The 20,451-nt window shown below is 45.9% G+C and overlaps 1 protein-coding gene across 1 annotated transcript in view; it reads right to left on the reverse strand.

Annotated features, from left to right (window-relative positions):
* The window catches only part of grip1 (glutamate receptor interacting protein 1), a 528,142-nt gene that overhangs the window by 126,528 nt on the left and 381,163 nt on the right, over positions 1-20,451 (reverse strand). The window contains exon 4 of the mRNA XM_070900296.1: positions 12,824-12,969. Coding sequence (XP_070756397.1) covers positions 12,824-12,969 — 146 coding nt within the window. The remainder of the gene's footprint in view (positions 1-12,823; positions 12,970-20,451) is intronic.

The following is a 20,451-nucleotide window of genomic DNA, read 5'->3' on the forward strand; positions in this document are numbered from 1 at the left end:
CATCACTTCTTGGTCCTGTGAATAAAGGTTCAGGTCACAGAGTGACCTTGTCTGCAGAATGTGCCTCTTGTGAAGTTATAGTAGTGTGTAAGGACATTATACCCCGAGGTCTTTCTTTTCCTGCAGCCCCTTTAAAATTGTTCCAAAATGTACCATTTCACTCTTGTTTGCATTAAATATAATTTGCTATGTGTCTGCCCTTTTCATTGGTCAGTCTAAGTGCTCCTGAAGTCTTCTACTCTGCTCCTCACTGTTTACTACATTTCTGAGTTTCGTGACATCTACAACATTGAAATGATGCCACCATACCCAAGTTCAGATCATTAATGTACATCAAAAAGAGCAGTGGTCCTAATACCGACCTCGAGGGTACACTACTGTATATTTCCCTCCAGTCCGAGAAACAACCATTCACTGCTACTCTCTGCTTTCTGACTTTCTCAGGGTTAGGCGCCACATGAATAATCACAACAGCCAGTTCGATTGCTCTACCAGCTCTCCCGAATACTCCACTGCCCGTGTTATCAAACTGCACATCTGATATCTGGTCTTGGAACTATAGTAATTTCCTACAGTTAAACACTGGCTAAACTAAAGCCATCATCTTCAGCCCCTGTCATAAACTGCAAACCATCAACATTGATTCAATCCTCTTCCCCAACCACAGTCTCAGGCTGAACCAGACTGTTTACAAGCTTGGTGTACTATTCGACCTTGAACTGCGCTACAACCTCATGTTCTCTTCATCACAAAGATAACCTACATCCCCCTCCATACAATCACCTGCTTCCACCCATCTCAGCCCATCTGCCGCTGAAACACTTATCCAAGCCTTTGTCATTGACAGACTTGACTATTCCAATGCTCTCCTGGCCAGCCTCCCATTCTCAACCCTTCCTAAATCTCAGCTCCTGCAAGACTGTTGCCTGCATCCTATCCCACAAGTTCTTCTCACCCATCATCCGTCCTCCTTGATCTCTATTGGCTCAGTCCCCCAATGTCTCAAATGTTAAATTTGCACCCCATGTTGAATTCCCTTCATGGTCATAGCCCTCCATATCTCTGCAACTTCCTCCAGCCCTACAACCTACCTGAACTCTCAATTTCTCTGACGCAGGCCTTTCCAGCATTACCCACCTACCCCACCATTTCATCCCACCTTTGGCAGCCATGCCTTCAGTCATCTGGGCCCTACTAAAGCTTGGAATTCCTTCCCTAAACCCCTCCAAGGACTTCCTTAAAACCCGCCTCCTTGACCAAGCTTTCCCTCCTAAAATCTCCTTCTGTGTCTCGGGTATCCATTTTTGTCTGATTACGTCTCTGTGAAGTGGCTTGGGGGATTTTTGTACAGTAACGGCACTATATAAATGCAAGTTATTTTTGAGAGCAAGAAATTTCTTCAATCAGAATAGAGAAAAGCATGTGTTCAGTTTAAATCTCCAAATAGAAAACCAGTTGGTACCACAATAAAAGAAGCTTAAGTGAGCACATTGCATTCATGTGGACTAACAGCTTGATTTCATATTCCCATCTTTCCAAATCGAAGTAGGTATCAACATCCAATGATTTTGTAAAAATACAGCATTATTCATTTTGATCCATCAGAGGTTTAAGACGCTCAGCTGGGCAAATGCATTTTCTTGGAAGTACTCAGAGAACATTTATGGAGCACCTTTGTATATTGTACCATTATTTAAATTATACATAGTGCATAGTTTTGACCAATCATTGTGGACAAAGTACTTTATCAGTACGGAGAACTTCTATAAACACTATGCAGAACTCTTTAAGGACTAACAGAGAGACATTTTTACAACATACAAGTGTACTTGAGGAGTTAATCACTCCTTTATGAAAGCAATTTTCCATGCATATTTTCCTCCCATTGCAAGAAAGTAGCCGATAGTTTATTGTCATTAAACAATAATTTCTAGTGAAGCAAACCATTCTACATTAAAATAAGAGAAAAGCATTATAAGCTTGTGGAAAATAACTTTCAATTAGTTTGAACTTTAGACCACTTCTGAATCAGACACTGCATCTCTAGACCATAAACAAGCAATCTTAGAAAATAGCATGGTGTAATGGATACAGCTGCGAGTATGCTCACAGGTTTATAGAGCTGTTGAGGTGTCTATTAATAGGTCCAGGCAGAGGGTGGTCGAGGGGGTCGTCCAGCCCAACTGTCTGCCTCTCTTCCGTGGTTACGTTCGCTGGAGATGAAGCACGTGGTGTCCACCGGTACGTTCACCGCCTTTCGCGAGAGGTGGGCGCCGGTGGGACTGGAATGCATCACCACCCCCGGCAACCAAATTTTAATTTGACCGTAGTTTCAAAAAGTTTTATTTGTTAATTTGTCGGTTCTAGTGCCCCTTTAATAAGGGGGCGCTTGATTTAAAGGGAGCTGGAAATCTCAGCGGGTTAGGCAGCATATGCAGAGAGAAGGAGCAGAGTTAACGTTTCGTGTCGATGACCCTTCGTCAGCACTGGCGAACGTTTGAAATGAACAAATTCTTAAGGAGCACTGAAAGGGGGAGGGGAGGAAAGAACAAAAGGGAAGGTCTGTGATAGGGTGGAAGACAGGAGAGATTAGAGAAACAAAAGGAATGATGGGCCGGCTTGAAATGGTAATAGCAGAAGTTAGAAAAAGATTAGTTTAGATAGGATGCGAATGGCAGGATAATTGTCAGTTGCCATGGGAAACAAAGAGAAAAAAGACATCAGAGCAAAATACAGGCAGAGGTTAAATTCTGAAATTGTTGAACTCAATGTTGAGTCCAGAAGGCTGTAAAGTGCCTAAACGAAAGATGAGGAGCTGTTCCTCGAGCTTCATTGGAACAGTTAAGAGGCCGAGGGTGGAGAGATCAGTATGAGAGTGGAGTGGGGAATTAAAGTGATAGGCGATCGTAAATTTGGGGTCACGCTTACAGACTGAATGAAGCTGTTTTGCAAAGCGGTCACCCAATCTGTGTTTGGTCTCCCCAATGTAGAGGAGGCCACATCGTGAGCAGCGAATACAGTGTACTAAATTGAATGAAGTACAAGTAAATCGCTGTTTCACCTGGAAGGAGTATTTGGGGCCCTGGACACTGGGAAAGGAGGAGGTAAAAGGGCAGGTGTTGCAACTTCTGCACTTGCACAGGAAGGTGCCACGGAAGGGAAGGGGGTGTTGAGGATGGCCGCGGGGGGGGGAGGGGGGGTGGGGGGAGATGTGATTGGTGGTGGGTTCACGCTGGAGGTGGCAGTAATGGCAGAAGATGATCCGTTGAACGTGGAGGCTAGTGGGGTGAAAGGTGAAGACAAGGGGAACCCTGTCGTGGTTCTGTGCGGGAGTGGGAGGGGTGAGAGCAGAGCTGCGGGAAATAGAACGGACACGGTCGAGGACCATGTTAACCACGATGGAGGGGAATCCTCGGTTGAAGAAAAAGGAAGACATGTCAGAGGCACAAGTGTGGAAGGTAGCTTCGTCAGAGCAGAAGGTAGCTCCATAACAATTTGTTCATTTCGAACATTCACCAGTTCTGACGAAGGGTCACAGACCTGAAACGTTAACTCTGTTTCTCTCTCCACAGATGCTGACTGGCCCGCTGAGATTTCCAGCATTTTCTGATTTTATTTCAGATTCCAGCATCTGCAATATTTTGCTTTTGTTGTCGAGCTGTTGAGTTGCGAGTGGCTTAGCCAGTCATGTGATGTTCACAAGACTCAATCAAACCCCAGCCAGTTGAGTTCAGGCGATCCACGATGAGGTAGGTTGTTGTGAGCCTGGTGGATGAACTGGTAATGTATAGTGTGATTGTTAAAGCTTTGCTAATAAACCAACTAGTTCTTAATTTTTAAAAAATACACATGGTAGAGATGCTGTTGTGCTACACATGCGGGGTGGAATTTTTCTTTCCATCCTATTTTATATAGTTTAGTCTTTCATATTATTTTTAGGTTATCAAACAACAAGACATTTGTCTCTAAGTGAAGATAAAGTCAAGCCAATTGTTTTCTCAGTGGAATTACTGACAATATTAAGGCAATGACTGGGAGAAGTGTGAGAGCAATACAGCTTAGGAAGATGTTTAGTTTAACTTGCACATTCCTCAGATGATCCGGTTATGACAACAAACAATAGAGGTGGTTTCATGGTCCAGTACTGCCAGTGGGGGAAGCCATACTCACAGGAAATAGGGGCAGAAGATAGGGCGCCAACATCATAGCCTCGATTATCTGACTGGAAATCCCTGTGAGCATGGCTCCTATTGGAAGTTCAGGACTGTGGAATTGTCCCTATGTGTGTGACGAACCAGAGGTGAAAAAACATGCATCATATGTGCTAGTCAGAGTAGGAATTGCAGGATAGCTCAGATGAATACATGGCTTGAGGAATGGTGCAAGGGGGAGGGATTCAAATTCCTGGGACATTGGAACCGGTTCTGGGGGAAGTGGGACCAGTACAAACCGGACGGTCTGCACCTGGTGCTGGGCAGGACCGGAACCGATGTCCGAGGCGGAGTGTTTGCTAGTGCTGTTGGGGAGGGTTTAAACTAAAAAGGGAGGGGGATGGGAGTCTATGCAGGGAGACAGAGGGAAGTAAAATGGGGGCAGAAACAAAAGGAAGGAAGGAGAAAAGCAAGTGTGGAGGGCAGAGAAATCAAGGGCAAAAATCAAAAAGGGCCACATTACAACATAATTCTAAAAGGACAAAGAGTGTTTAAAAAAAACAAGCCTGAAGGTTCTGAGTCTCAATGCGAGGAGCATTCGTAATAAGGTGGATGAATTAACTGCGCAGATAGTAGTCCTTACTACTCGGGGGATCAAGGGGTATGGCGAGAAAGCAGGTACTGAAGTTTCATGTTCAGCCATGAACTCATTGAATGGCGGTGCAGGCTAGAAGGGCTGAATGGCCTGCTCCTGCACCTATTTTCTATGTTTCTATGTTTCTAATGGATATGATGTAATTGGGATTACGGAAACATGGCTCCGAGGTAATCAAGGCTTGGAACTCAACATCCAAGGGTATTCATTCAGGATGGACAGACAGGAAGGAAAAGGAGGTGGGGTAGCGTTACTGGTTGAAGAGGAGATTAACGCAATAGTAAGGAAGAACATTAGCGTGGATGATATGGAATCTATATGGATAGAGCTGTGAAACACCAGAGGGCAGAAAACGTTAGTGGGAGTTGTGTACAGACCACCAAACAGTAGTAGTGAGGTTGGGGATGGTATCAAACAGGAAATTAGGGACGTGTGCAATAAGGGTACAGCGGTTATCATGGGTGACTTTAAACTACATATTGATTGGACTAACCAAACTGGTAGCAATAGAGAGGAGGAGGATTTCCTGGAGTGTATAAGGGATGGTTTTCTGGACCAATATGTCGAGAAACCAACTAGCAAGCAGGCCATCCTAGACTGGGTCTTGTGTAACGAGAGAGGATTAATTAGCAATCTGGTCGTGCGGGGCCCCTTGGGGAAGAGTGACCATAAGATGGTAGAATTCTTCATTAAGATGGAGAGAGACTAGGGTCCTGAACTTAAAGGGCCCAAGTTTCCACACGCGCCTAGAACGGCGCAGTCCCGACCTGGACGCCCGTTTTTCGCGCCACAAAGTGCGCCTAAAAAAATCCTCGGTATTCTCCACCTACCTGCAGGTCCTCTGGCCCTCGGCGCAGCCAGCACGAGCTGTGGGGGGGCGGAGCCAGGTCCCTGCGCTGAAAACAGTGCCGGGACCGCTGCACATGCGCGCTACAGTGGGCACGCAAGTGCAGTAGCTCCAGGCGCCCAAAACTGTGTGGGAGGGGCCCGAAGCACGCAGCCCCTAGCCCTGGCCCAATGGCCTCACTGGGGCTGCGTGAATAAGGCTCCTCCCACGGCCAGCTCCTGCTTCCCACCCACCCCCCCCGCCCAGACCCGACACCCGCTCCCCCCTGCCTCCGGACCAGACCCGACACCCACTCCACCCCCTGCCTCCGGACCAGACCCGCCCCCCGCTCCCGCCCCCCCCCCCGCCCCAACTGACCCGACCCGCGCTCCCGCCCCCCGACCCGACCGGACCCCCCCCCCCCACTGGACCCGACCCGACCCCCCCCCCCCCCAGTGGACCCTACTCCCGCTCCCGGACTGGATCTGACCTGACCTCCCCCCCGCCCCCCACTCCCTGTCCCCCCCTCTCCCTCCCCCCACCCCCACTCCCTCTCCCCCCCCCCCCTCTCCCTCCCCACCCTCCCTCCCTCCCCCCCCCCCCCCCCCCCGACCGAACCTCCCCGACCCGACCCAACCCAACGCCACCTCCCTGTAAATCTGGTGCTGGGGACTTCAGCCTTCGGTCCCGAAAGGCCTGCCTGAAGCACTTTCGCACAGGTAGGAAGATGGTTTATTTAATCTTTTCTTTGCTTATAAATGTTTATTCAGGTTGGATTTATTTGTATAATATTTGTATAAGTATAAATAAGGATTTATTATAGAATTTAATGACTCCCCCCCCCCCCCCCCCCCACCTCATTCTGGACACCTAATTTGTAACCTGCGCCTGATTTTTTAATGTGTAGAACAGGTTTTTTCAGTTCTACAAAAATCTTCACTTGCTTCATTCTAACTTAGTTTGGAGTACGTTTTCACTGTGGAAACTTTCAAATCAGGCGCCAGTGGCCGGACACGCCCCCTCTTGAAGAAAAAATTCTGTTCCAAAGTAGAACTGTTCTACCTGACCAGAACTGCAGAAAAAAAAATGTGGAGAATTGCGATTTCTAAGATAGTCCGTTCTCCACCAGTTGCTCCTAAAAATCAGGCGCAATCATGTGGAAACTTGGGCCCAAAGAAGGGAAACTTCGATGGTATGAGACGTGAATTGGCTAGGATAGACTGGGGAATGATACTTAAAGGATTGACGGTGGATAGGCAATGGCAGACATTTAAAGATCACATGGATGAACTACAACAATTGTACATCCTTGTCTGGCGTAAAAATAAAACGGGGAAGGTAGCTCAACCGTGGTTAATAAGGGAAATTTAGGGAAAGTGTTAAATCCAAGGAAGAAGCATATAAATTGGCCAGAAAAAGCAGCAAACCTGAGGACTGGGAGAAATTTAGAATTCAGCAGAGGAGGACAAAGGGTTTAATTAGGAGGGGGGAAATGGAGTATGAGAGTACGCTTGCAGGGAACATAAAAACTGACTCCAAAAGCTTCTAAAGATATGCGAAGAAAAAAGATTAGTGAAGACTAATGTAAGAACATAAGAACATAAGAATTAGGAACAGGAGTAGGCCATCCAGCCCCTCGAGCCTGCTCCGCCATTCAATAAGATCATGGCTGATCTGGCCGTGGACTTAGCTCCACTTACCCGCCCTCTTCCCGTAACCCTTAATTCCCTTATTGGTTAAAAATCTATCTATCTTTGATTTGAAAACAATCAATGAGCTAGCCTCAACTGCTTCCTTGGGCAGAGAATTCCACAGATTCACAACCCTCTGGGAGAAGAAATTCCTTCTCAACTCGGTTTTAAATTGGCTCCTCCGTATTTTGAGGCTGTGCCCCCTAGTTCTAGTCTCCCCTACCAGTGGAAACAACCTCTCTGCCTCTATCTTGTCTATCCCTTTCATGATTTTAAATGTTTCTATAAGATCACCCCTCATCCTTCTGAACTCCAATGAGTAAAAACCCAGTCTACTCAATCTATCATCATAAGGTAACCCCCTCATTTCTGGAATCAGCCTAGTGAATCGTCTCTGTACCCCTTCCAAAGCTAGTATATCCTTCCTTAAGTAAGGTGACCAAAACTGCACACAGTACTCCAGGTGCGGCCTCACCAATAACTTATACAGTTGCAGCAGGACCTCCCTGCTTTTGTACTCCATCCCTCTCGCAATGAAGGCCAACATTCCATTCGCCTTCCTGATTACCTGCTGTACCTGCAAACTAACCTTTTGGGATTCATGCACAAGGACCCCCAGGTCCCTCTGCACCACAGCATGAGGTAATTTCTCTCCATTCAAATAATATTCCCTTTTACTGTTCGTTTTCCCAAGGTGGATGACCTCACACTTTCCGACATTGTATTCCATCTGCCAAACCTTAGCCCATTCGCTTAACCTATCCAAATCTCCTTGCAGCCTCTCTCAGTCATCTACACAACCCGCTTTCCCACTAATCTTAGTGTCATCTGCAAATTTTGTTGCACTACACTCTGTCCCCTCTTCCAGGTCATCTATGTATATTGTAAACAGTTGTGGTCCCAGCACTGATCCCTGTGGCACACCACTAACCACTGATTTCCAACCGGAAAAGGACCCATTTATCCCGACTCTCTGCTTTCTGTTCGCCAGCCAATTCTCTATCCATGCTAATACATTTCCATTGACTCCGCGTACCTCTATCTTCTGCAGTAACCTTTTGTGTGGCACCTTATCGAATGCCTCTTGGAAATCTAAATACACCACATCCATCGGTACACCTCTATCCACCATGCTCGTTATATCCTCAAAGAATTCCAGTAAGTTAGTTAAACATGATTTCCCCTTCATGAATCCATGGCTGCGTCTGGTTGATTGCACTATTCCTATCTAGATGTCCTGCTATTTCTTCCTTAATGATAGTTTCAAGCAATTTCCCCACTATAGATGTTAAACTAACCGGCCTATAGTTACCTGCCTTTTGCCTGCCCCCTTTTTTAAACAGAGGCGTTACATTAGCTGCTTTCCAATCAGCTGGTACCTCCCCAGAGTCTAGAGAATTTTGGTAGATTATAACGAATGCATCTGCTATAACTTCCGTCATCTCTTTTAATACCCTGGGATGCATTTCATCAGGACCAGGGGACTTGTCTACCTTCAGTCCCATTCGCCTGTCCAGCACTACCCCCCTAGTGATAGTGATTGTCTCAAGGTCCTCCCTTCCCACATTCCTGTGGCCTGCAAATTTTGGCATGGTTTTTGTGTCTTCCACTGTGAAGACGGAAGCAAAATAATTGTTTAAGGTCTCAGCCATTTCCCATTATTAAATCCCCCTTTTCATCTTCTAAGGGACCCTTTTCCGTTTTATATATCTGTAAATGCTTTTACTATCTGTTTTTATGTTTTGCGCAAGTTTACCTTAGTAATCTATCTTCCCTTTCTTTATTGCTTTTTTAGTCATTCTTTGCTGTTGCTTAAAATTTTCGCAATCCTCTAGTTTTCCACTAACCTTGGCCACCTTATACGCATTGGTCTTTGATTTGATACTTTCCTTTATTTCCTTGGTTATCCACAGCTGGTTATCCCTTCTCTTGCCACCCTTCTTTTTCACTGGAATATATTTTTGTTGAGCACTATGAAAGTCCTCCACTGTTCCTCAATTTTGCCACCGTTTAGTCCTTGTTTCCAGTCTACTTTAGCCAACTCTGCCCTCATCCCACTGTAGTCCCCTTTGTTTAAGCATAGTACGCTCGTTTCTGACACAACTTCCTCATCCTCAATCTGTATTACAAATTCAACCATACTGTGATCACTCATTCCGAGAGGATCTTTTACTAGGAGATCGTTTATTTTTCCTGTCTCATTACACAGGACCAGATCTAAGATGGCTCGCTCCCTTGTAGGTTCTGTTATGTACTGTTCTAAGAAACAATCCCGTATGCATTCTATGAATTCCTCCTCCAGGCTACCCCGTGCGATTTGATTTGACCAATCGATATGTAGGTTAAAATCCCCCATGATTACTGCCGTTCCTTTTTCACATGCCTCCATTATTCCCTTGATTATTGCCCGCCCCACCGTGAAGTTATTATTTGGGGGCCTATAAACTACGCCGACCAGTGGCTTTTTCCCCTTACTATCTCTAATCTCCACCCACAATGATTCAACATTTTGTTCATTGGAGCCAATATCATCCCTCACAACTGCCCTTGCAGTCAGAATCAGGGGAATTCATAATGGGGAACAAGAAAATGGCAGAACAAATACTTTGGTTGTGTCTTCACTAAGGAAGACACGAATAACCTCCCGCAAATACTAGGGGACCGAGGGCCTAGTGAGAAGGGGGAACTGAGGGAAATCCTCATTAGTCAGGAAATGGTGTTAGGGAAATTGAAGGGACTGAAGGCCGATAAATCCCCAGGGCCCGATAGTCTGCATCCCAGAGTACTTAAGGAAGTGGCCCTAGAAATAGTGGATGCATTGGTGGTCATTTTCCAACATTCTATAGACTCTGGTTCAGTTCCTATGGATTGGAGGGTAGCTAATGTAACCCCACTTTTAAAAAAAGGAGGGAGAGAAAACGGAATTATAGCCTGACATCGAGAGTGGGGAAAATGTTGGAATCAATTATTAAAGATGTAATAGCAGCGCATTTGGAAAGCAGTGACAGAATAGGTCCAAGTCAGCATGATTTATGAAAGGGAAATCATGCTTGACAAATCTTCTAGAGTTTTTTGAGGATGTAACTAATAGAGTGTATAAGTGGATGTGATGTATTTGGACTTTCAAAAGGCTTTTGACAAGATCCCACACAAGAGGTTAGTATGCAAAATTAAGGCACATAGTATTGGGGGTAGTGCACTGACGTGGATAGAGAACTGGTTGGCAGACAGGAAGCAAAGAATGGGAATAAACCGGTCCTTTTCAGAATGGCAGGCAGTGACTAATGGGGAGCCGCAAGGTTCAGTGCTGGGACCCCAGCTATTTACAATATACATTAATGATTTAGACAAAGTAATATCTTCATGTTTGCAGATGACACGAAGCTGGATGGTAGTGCGAGCTGCGAGGAGGATGCTAAGAGGCTGCAGGGGGACTTGGACAGGTTAGGTGAATGGGCAAATGCATGGCAGATGCAGTATAATGTGGATAAATGTGAGGTTATCCACTTTGGTTGCAAAAATACAAAGGCAGATTATCTGAATGGTGACAGATTAGTAAAAGGGGAGGTGCAATGAGACCTGAGTGTCATGGTACATCAGTCACTGAAGGTAGGCATGCAGGTACAGCAGGCAGTAAAGAAAGAAAATGGCATGCTGGCCTTCATAGCGAGGGGATGTGAGTAAAGGAGCATGGAGGTCTTACAGCAGTTGTAAAGGGCCTTGGTGAGACCACACCTTGAGTATTGTGTGCAGTTTTGGTCTCCTAATCTGAGGAAGGACGTGCTTGCTATTGAGGGAGTGCAGCAAAGGTTCACCGACTGATTCCCGGGATGGCGGGACTGACATATGAGGAAAGACTGGATCAGCTAGGCTTATACTCACTGGAATTTAGAAGAATGGGAGGGGATCTCATAGAAACTTATAAAATTCTGACGGGACTGGACAGGTTAGATGCAGGAAGAATGTTCCTGATATTGGGGAAGTCCAGAACCAGGGGTCAGAGTCTAAAGATAACGGGTAAGCCATATAGGACCGAGATGAGGAGAAACATTTTTACCCAGAGAGTTATGAACCTGTGGAATTCTCTGCCACAGAAAGTTGTTGAGTCCAGTTCATTGGACATATTCAAAAGGGAGTTAGATGTGGCCCTTACGGCTAAAGGGTTGAGGGGGTATGGAGAGAAGGCAGGGGTGGGGTACTGAGGTTGCATGATCAGCCATGATCTTATTGAATGGCAGTGCAGGCTCAAAGGGCCGAATGACCTGCTCCTACACCTATTTTCTATGTTTCTATGTTTCTATGGCCTGCAAAGCGCACCATGTCATCAGGCTGCTGTATGGAGCCATTTTAATACAATATACAATGGGCTGCTGTTGCCCATATTCAGTTAGTAGCACTGTAACCTCTGAGAGAAAGTTCCGAGTTCAAGCCACACTCTAGGATTTCAGCACATGCATTGCACTAATAAACCAGTGCAGTATTAAGGGAGCTTTGGGGCAAATTTTGGAAGCAGTCTTAAACTGAAGCCCTGTCTGCCCATTCCAGTGATTATTGGAAGAAGAGCACGGATTTCTCCCCGTGTTTATCCAACATTCCTTCTTCAAAAATAAAACCCACTAAAAAGATCAGCAATTCATCTCATTGCAGTTTGTATGTGCACAAATTGGCTGTCATGTTTACCTACATAACACAAGAGATCACACTTCAATTCAATTAATTGTATGTGAAATGCTTGAAATGTTTAACATAGGTTGCAGTTCCTTCTTTTGTAGGGACTTGCAAATGCCAATCATACCAAATTTCTGAACTTTAAAAATAATTTCATTTGGCCCAATTTGGATGGCTTCAAATTCTAAATTTGGTTGAGAGCACATCCCTAATTATGGCATCAATAAGTATATGCACACTGGCAGCAAATCAATTCTCAGATGTGTTATTTTAATTTTTTGTGAATGATAATTGATTTTAAAATGATCCTGATTGTACCTGCTACAAGGTGCAGCAGGTGCATGAGAACACCAGCAGCTCCACGTTCCCCTCCAAGTTACACACCATCCTGCCTTGGAAATATATCGCCGTTCCTTCATTGTCGCTGGGGCAAAATCCTGGAACTCCCTTCCTAACAGCACTGTGGAAGTACCTTCACCACATGGACTGCGGCGGTTCAACAAGGCGGCTCACCACCACCTTCTCGAGGGCAATTAGGGATGGGCAATAAATGCTGGCCTTGCCTCCAATGAATGAAAAAAAAATTGAATTCCCAAACTACTAATTCAGTGCTTAAAATATTTCATTTCAAATATTAATGTTAGAAAGGGTTTTTAATGTAATTGAACTGGTTGTGCCTCAGTTCCCCTGCTAAATGCATGAGATGAATTCAAAGAAATGTCTTTTCCATAGTCATGTTTAGATTTCAAATACAGTATCAACTTTATCAATACGTAATTCAAGTTTTTCAATTGAAAGGTACTGTACTCATTTTAATTTAGAAAATACTTACAAACAGGAGGGAGTTCATATTCCACCTCAAGGACCACTCTCTCACCAACATTCTTCAGGAGACTGATGATCTCATCATGCCTGAATTTCGTTAAGTTGATTCCATTGACTGATTTGATGTAGTCTCCGATATTTAACTGATCACTTCTGCAAGAGATTAGCACAACACATCACCAGGCCAGCCTGCATCGTGCCTCAGACAAGGCAAAGTAGTTTACAATTGTCCCAAGTATAAGTACAAGTACTTTAACCTCTTCATTAAAAATTAAATCCTAAAGTGCCTAGTATAAACACCTAACATTCTTAAGAGTATCCAAGTTAAATTATCACTCAATTAAAATGCTCAGGGAGAGTGATCTGATTCCCCCTGAAGTATCAAGCCAGTCCTTCACTGCTCCATCATTAATAAATCTTTTTGCTGCTGTGAGTTTTGAAAGCACTATTCTGTTTCATTGGGGTCAAGGTTCGGGCCGCGCCTAGAACGACGCAGCCCCGACATGGATGCCCGTTTTTCGTGCCTAAAAGCGCAACAAAAATCTACCTCATAATTCTCGGGCTCCTCGCTGGTCCCTGGGAGCTCGGCGCGGCGCGCAGACAGCAGCGGAGATCAGAGCCACAGAGTCGCGTCGATTCTGCAAGTGGAGGGGGGGGCGGGGCTAAGTCAAATGAGGGAATGTCGTGCCGGCTGCCCTGCGCATGCGCGTTGGAGCGCGCACGCATGCGCAGCAGCCCAGAAACATTGGCACTCGGCCATTTTTAAAGGAACTTAAAGAAAAGTGCTGATTTGTCTCGTGGACCTCTGGAAAGGCTTGAGATTGAATTTTGGTGATTTTTTTTGTGTCTGAAGGAGTGCTTTTAGCAGCACTGTTGAATAAATCACCTGCTGAAATTAGTGAGTGCTGCTTTTCACTGTTAAACTTCCAGAACAGGTGCTGCATTGGTGCATGCAAATTAAGGACTGTGTGTTTTGAAAAATAAGAGTGTCAATTCAATACAGCAATGGAATAACGTCCACCAAGAACAAAGGTTTTCTTGCATGAGGAAGTGGAGATATTAGTCAACGTCATTGAGTAGAGATGGCAGGAGCTAGATACCAGCAACAGAGGTCGCATAAAAGTGCCATCTAAAGAAATGAAGAAATGCTGGAACCAAGTTGCAGGAGATTACTGCGCAGTGGTGCATACCAGGAGATCTGGAAGCCAGTCTAAAAAGAAATGGCACGACCTTGGTCAAGTAGTTAGTGTAAGTAATATTCTTATTTTTTAATGTAATCGTAATTGTAACGTGACTATCTGTATGTCCCACCCTGCAGAAAGACGCACTCTGTAAAAAGTTATATTTTACACTTTGCAGAAGAAAATGGCCCACAACAAAAGGGAAGCAACTCGAACAGGAGGAGGCACGCCCAATCTGCATCCACTGACACCCTTGTAACAGAGGGTAGCTGCTATGATGAGTTGTACATGGAGAAAAGCAATCAGTACAGCACAAGCTGGGCCCGCTCGCGAGGAAGAGGGTAAGTCCTGAAAATGCATCGTGGCCCTTCAAATCAACCTGTTGCCTGGCCTGCTATGTGAGAGAGTACTCATGCCACCCATCCTGCCGGCTCCCTTGCTGTTAAACATTTGACTGTTCTGATGCATTTTGCAGAATATGATGATGATGATGATGATTATAATGATGCTGCCAACCCTGAGGATCCTGAAGATACAGAAGAAGAACCAGTACAACCAGATGCAGACGATCCAGACTGGATGATGGCGGCGATGACTGAAATGTCTACACAGGAGAGCTTCCAAATTAATGTTTATGAGCCTCCATTAAGGGGCATCAGAGTTTCAACCCCTTGCATATATTCTGGTTCCACCTTCCATGGTTTTGATTCGGATGTTGCGGGCCCCAGTGGTGCTGCTGGAGTAATGCAGCAGTTTACAGCCAGTGCACCATTGTCCGAGCCTGCACCTCCCACTCGCATAGGTTCTGGTTCCACCTTCCATGGTTTTGATTCCGAAGTTGTGGGTCCCAGTGGTGCTGGTGATATAATGGAGCAGTTTACACCCATTCACCCAGTGGCAGCAGTCGGCAGTCGGGAGCAGCGTCGAGGAGGTCCGTTGGTGAGACCGATAAAAGGCACAGCAGGGAGTCCGGGGCCCAGCGTCAGCGGCAGTCGGGAGCAGCGTCGAGGAGGTCCGTTGGTGAGGCCTATAAAAGGCGTGGCTTGTGCAGCTACAGGGAGAAGGCAAAAAAGAAGTAGAAAGAAACAGAAAGGAGACGTCACAGCCAAGGGGGTAAGTGATTGGCTGGTGATTGGTGAGTAGCTTTTCTTTTTCTTTCTTTTTTATCTCAGTCAGTAACTTTTAACATTGTTGTTGCCAATTTAAATGTATCTAAGGGTTAAGTCATGGCAGGGGAGCTCGGTCACGTGATATGCTCCTCCTGTACCATGTGGGAACTCAGGGAACACTTCCGGTGTCCCTGACGACTATGTGTGAGAAGTGTATCCGCCTCCAGCTCCTGACGGACCGTGTTGCTGAATTGGAGCTGAGGGTGGATTCACTCTGGAGCATCCACGATGCTGAGAATGACGTGAGTAGCACGTGTAGCGAGTTGGTCGTACCGCAGGTGAAGTGTCCACAGCCAGCTAGGGAATGGAAGACCAGCAGGAAGAGTAGTGCAAGGAAGGTAGTGCAGGGGTCCCCTGTGGTCATCCCCCTGCAAAACAGATACACTGCTTTGAGTACTGTTGAGGGGGATGACTCATCAGGGGAGGGCAGCAGCAGCCAAGTTCATGGCACCGTGGCTGGCTCTGTTGCACAGGAGGGCAGTAAAAAGAGTGGGTGAGTGATAGTGATAGGGGATTCAATTGTAAGGGGAATAGATAGGCGTTTCTGCGGCCGCAACCGAGACTCCAGGATGGTATGTTGCCTCCCTGGTGCAAGGGTCAAGGATGTCTCGGAGCGGGTGCAGGACATTCGAAAAAGGGAGGGAGAACAGCCAGTTGTCGTGGTGCACATTGGTACCAACGACATAGGTTAAAAAAAGGGATGAGGTCCTACGAAACGAATTTAAGGAGCTAGGAGCTAAATTAAATATTAGGACCTCAAAAGTAGTAATCTCGGGATTGCTACCAGTGCCACGTGCTAGTTAGAGTAGGAATCGCAGGATAGCGCAGATGAATACGTGTCTTGAGCAGTGGTGCAGCAGGGAGGGATTCAAATTCCTGGGGCATTGGAACCGGTTCTGGGGGAGGTGGGACCAGTACAAACCGGACGGTCTGCACCTGGGCAGGACCGGAACCAATGTCCTCGGGGGAGTGTTTGCTAGTGCTGTTGGGGAGGAGTTAAACTAATATGCAGGGGGATGGGAACCAATGCAGGGAGACAGAGGGAAACAAAAAGGAGACAAAAGCAAAAGACAGAAAGGAGATGAGGAAAAGTGGAGGGCAGAGAAACCCAAGGCAAAGAACAAAAAGGGCCACTGTACAGCAAAATTCTAAAAGGACAAAGGGTGTTAAAAAAACAAGCCTGAAGGCTTTGTGTCTTAATGCAAGGAGTATCCGTAATAAGGTGGATGAATTAACTGTGCAAATAGATGTTATTGGGATTACAGAGACGTGGCTCCAGGATGATCAGGGCTGGGAATTCAACATCCAGAGGTATTCAACATTCAGGAAGGATAGAATAAAAGGAAAAGGAGGTGGGGTAGCATTGCTGGTTAAAGAGGAGATTAATGCAATAGTTAGGAAGGACATTAGCTTGGATGATGTAGAATCTATATGGGTAGAGCTGCAGAACACCAAAGGGCAAAAAACATTAGTGGGAGTTGTGTACAGACCTCCAAACAGTAGTAGTGATGTTGGGGAGGGCATCAAACAGGAAATTAGGGATGCATGCAATAAAGGTGCAGCAGTTATCATGGGTGACTTTAATATGCATATAGATTGGGCTAACCAAACTGGAAGCAATAGGGCGGAGGAGGATTTCCTGGAGTGCATAAGGGATGGTTTTCTAGACCAATATGTCGAGGAACCAACTAGGGGGGAGGCCATCTTAGACTGGGTGTTGTGTAATGAGAGAGGATTAATTAGCAATCTCGTTGTGCGAGGCCCCTTGGGGAAGAGTGACCATAATATGGTGGAATTCTGCATTAGGATGGAGAATGAAACAGTTAATTCAGAGACCATGGTCCAGAACTTAAAGAAGGGTAACTTTGAAGGTATGAGGCGTGAATTGGCTAGGATAGATTGGCGAAGGATACTTAAGGGGTTGACTGTGGATGGGCAATGGCAGACATTTAGAGACCGCATGGATGAACTACAACAATTGTACATTTCTGTCTGTCGTAAAAATAAAAAGGGGAAGCTGGCTCAACCGTGGCTATCAAGGAAAATCAGGGATAGTATTAAAGCCAAGATACAAATTGGCCAGAAATAGCAGCGAACCCGGGGACTGGGAGAAATTTAGAACTCAGCAGAGGAGGACAAAGGGTTTGATTCGGGCAGGGAAAATGGAGTACGAGAAGAAGCTTGCAGGAAACATTAAGACGGATTGCAAAAGTTTCTATCGATATGTAAAGAGAAAAAGGTTAGTAAAGACAAACGTAGGTCCTCTGCAGTCAGAATCAGGGGAAGTCATAATGGGGAACAAAGAAATGGCAGACCAATTGAACAAGTACTTTGGTTCGGTATTCACTAAGGAGGACACAAACAACCTTCCGGATATAAAAGGGGTCAGAGGGTCTAGTAAGGAGGAGGAACTGAGGGAAATCCTTATTAGTCGGGAAATTGTTTTGGGGAAATTGATGGGATTGAAGGCCGATAAATCCCCAGGGCCTGATGGACTGCATCCCAGAGTACTTAAGGAGGTGGCCTTGGAAATAGCGGATGCATTGACAGTCATTTTCCAACATTCCATTGACTCTGGATCAGTTCCTATGGAGTGGAGGGTAGCCAATGTAACCCCACTTTTTAAAAAAGGAGGGAGAGAGAAAACAGGGAATTATAGACCGGTCAGCCTGACCTCAGTAGTGGGTAAAATGATGGAATCAATTATTAAGGATGTCATAGCAGTGCATTTGGAAAGAGGTGACATGATAGGTCCAAGTCAGCATGGATTTGTGAAAGGGAAATCATGCTTGACAAATCTTCTGGAATTTTTTGAGGATGTTTCCAGTAGAGTGGACAAGGGAGAACCAGTTGATGTGGTATATTTGGACTTTCAGAAGGCTTTCGACAAGGTCACACAAGAGATTAATGTGCAAAGTTAAAGCACATGGGATTGGGGGTAGTGTGCTGACATGGATTGAGAACTGGTTGTCAGACAGGAAGCAAAGGGTAGGAGTAAATGGGTACTTTTCAGAATGGCAGGCAGTGACTAGTGGGGTACCGCAAGGTTCTGTGCTGGGGCCCCAGCTGTTTACACTATACATTAATGATTTAGATGAGGGGATTAAATGTAGTATCTCCAAATTTGCGGATGACATTAAGTTGGGTGGCAGTGTGAGCTGCGAGGAGGATGCTATGAGGCTGCAGAGTGACTTGGATAGGTTAGGTGAGTGGGAAAATGCAGGGCAGATGAAGTAGAATGTGGATAAATGTGAGGTTATCCACTTTGGTGGTAAAAACAGAGAGACAGACTATTATCTGAATGGTGACAGATTAGGAAAAGGGGAGGTGCAACGAGACCTGGGTGTCATGGTACATCAGTCATTGAAGGTTGGCATGCAGGAACAGCAGGCGGTTAAGAAAGCAAATGGCATGTTGGTCTTCATAGCAAGGGGATTTGAGTACAGGGACAGGGAGGTGTTGCTACAGTTGTACAGGGCCTTGGTGAGGCCACACCTGGAGTATTATGTACAGTTTTGGTCTCCTAATCTGAGGAAGGACATTCTTGCTATTGAGGGAGTGCAGCGAAGGTTCACCAGACTGATTTCCGGGATGGCGGGACTGACCTATCAAGAAAGACTGGATCAACTGGGCTTGTATTCACTGGAGTTCAGAAAAATGAGAGGGGATCTCATAGAAACGTTTAAAATTCTGACGGGTTTAGACAGGTTAGATGCAGGAAGAATGTTCCCAATGTTGGGGAAGTCCAGAACCAGGGGTCACAGTCTAAGGATAAGGGGTAAGCCATTTAGGACCGAGATGAGGAGAAACTTCTTCACCCAGAGAGTGGTGAACCTGTGGAATTCTCTACCACAGAAAGTTGTTGAGGCCAATTCACTAAATATATTCAAAAAGGAGTTAGATGAAGTCCTTACTACTAGGGGGATCAAGGGGTATGGCGTGAAAGCAGGAATGGGGTACTGAAGTTGCATGTTCAGCCATGAACTCATTGAATGGCGGTGCAGGCTAGAAGGGCCGAATGGCCTACTCCTGCACCTATTTTCTATGTTTCTATGTATCTATGTTTCATCCCAGTCTACAGCTCGCACTCAAGTGCTATCATTGGAACACCGAGCGCCCCACCGTCCCAGCCCGCGCCTCTCTGTCTAGTACTGCCGTCTGGAACACTGAGTGTCCCACCATCCCAGCCCGCGCCTCCACCCAGGCAGAGGAGAAGGAGATTGGAGACATGCTCTCCTGAGATGCAGCGTGCAACAGATGCGTCTCAGGTTGTGGCATTGGGTATGGAGACCAATGAGCTTACCCGATCACTCATCAAATTGATGAAGCCATTCCTTCGCGCATACAGTGCAGCCGTGACCTGGTAAACGCAGGCACGTATTGCACGTTGAGAGATGGCGCACACATCTCCAGTTGTAGCCTGAAATGATCCCGAGGCACAGAAGGCAAGTGCAGCTGTTACCTTCACTTCAACAGACAAGGCAGTTGGCGTTCTGCTTCTGGGCTACAAATCTGCTCTCAGCATATCACAGATCTCAACGACAACTTCTCTGCGGAAACTCAGCCTTTTGACACAATTAGCTCGCTCATGCACCTGGTTCGATATTGCCGACGTGGGTAAGGTCTCCTGCCCATCAGCCTAGGGCTATGACGTTCCTGGTGCGGTGAGCTCTAATCAATTCTCTCCTATGCAGTGAATTGATGGCGAACCATTGCATAATCCGTGGTGTTGACAATGCAGCACCCATTCTGCAATTACAAATTTAAGTTTCAAGCTGGCTATCTGGCTGCCTCTCCCTGTCCCCGGCCGAATGGCCTCAGCCTCCCTCACAGCTCGAAGGCTGCTTGCTGTGTCTTCGGCCGCCGTCAGCCACTGTCGCCGCCCCGTCTCCTACATGGAAGGCCTGCCTGAAGCACCGCAGCTCGAAGGCTGCTGCTGCTTCACACAGGTCGGAATATTCAATATTTTGTATTTGCTTTGTTTATAATTTTTTATTCATGATGGCTCTGTATTTGTATAAGTAAGACTGTTGAATGCTTGTAGAATTTAATTACTTCCCTTCCCGCCCCCCGCTCGTTCCCTACGCCTGATTTGTAACCTATGCCTGATTTCTAAAGTGTAGGCAAGGTTTTTCTGAGCGTACAAAAATCTAGACTTACTCCATTCTAAGTTAGTTTGGAGTAAGTTTTCGCTGCCTAAACTTTCAAAACAGGCGTAAGTTGCCGGACACGCCCCCTTTTGAAAAAAAAAATCTGTTCCAAAATGAAACTGTTCTAACTGACTA

This window comes from Pristiophorus japonicus, chromosome 15 (genome assembly GCF_044704955.1).
Source record: "Pristiophorus japonicus isolate sPriJap1 chromosome 15, sPriJap1.hap1, whole genome shotgun sequence".
In the NCBI taxonomy this organism is placed as follows: Eukaryota; Metazoa; Chordata; class Chondrichthyes; family Pristiophoridae; genus Pristiophorus; species Pristiophorus japonicus.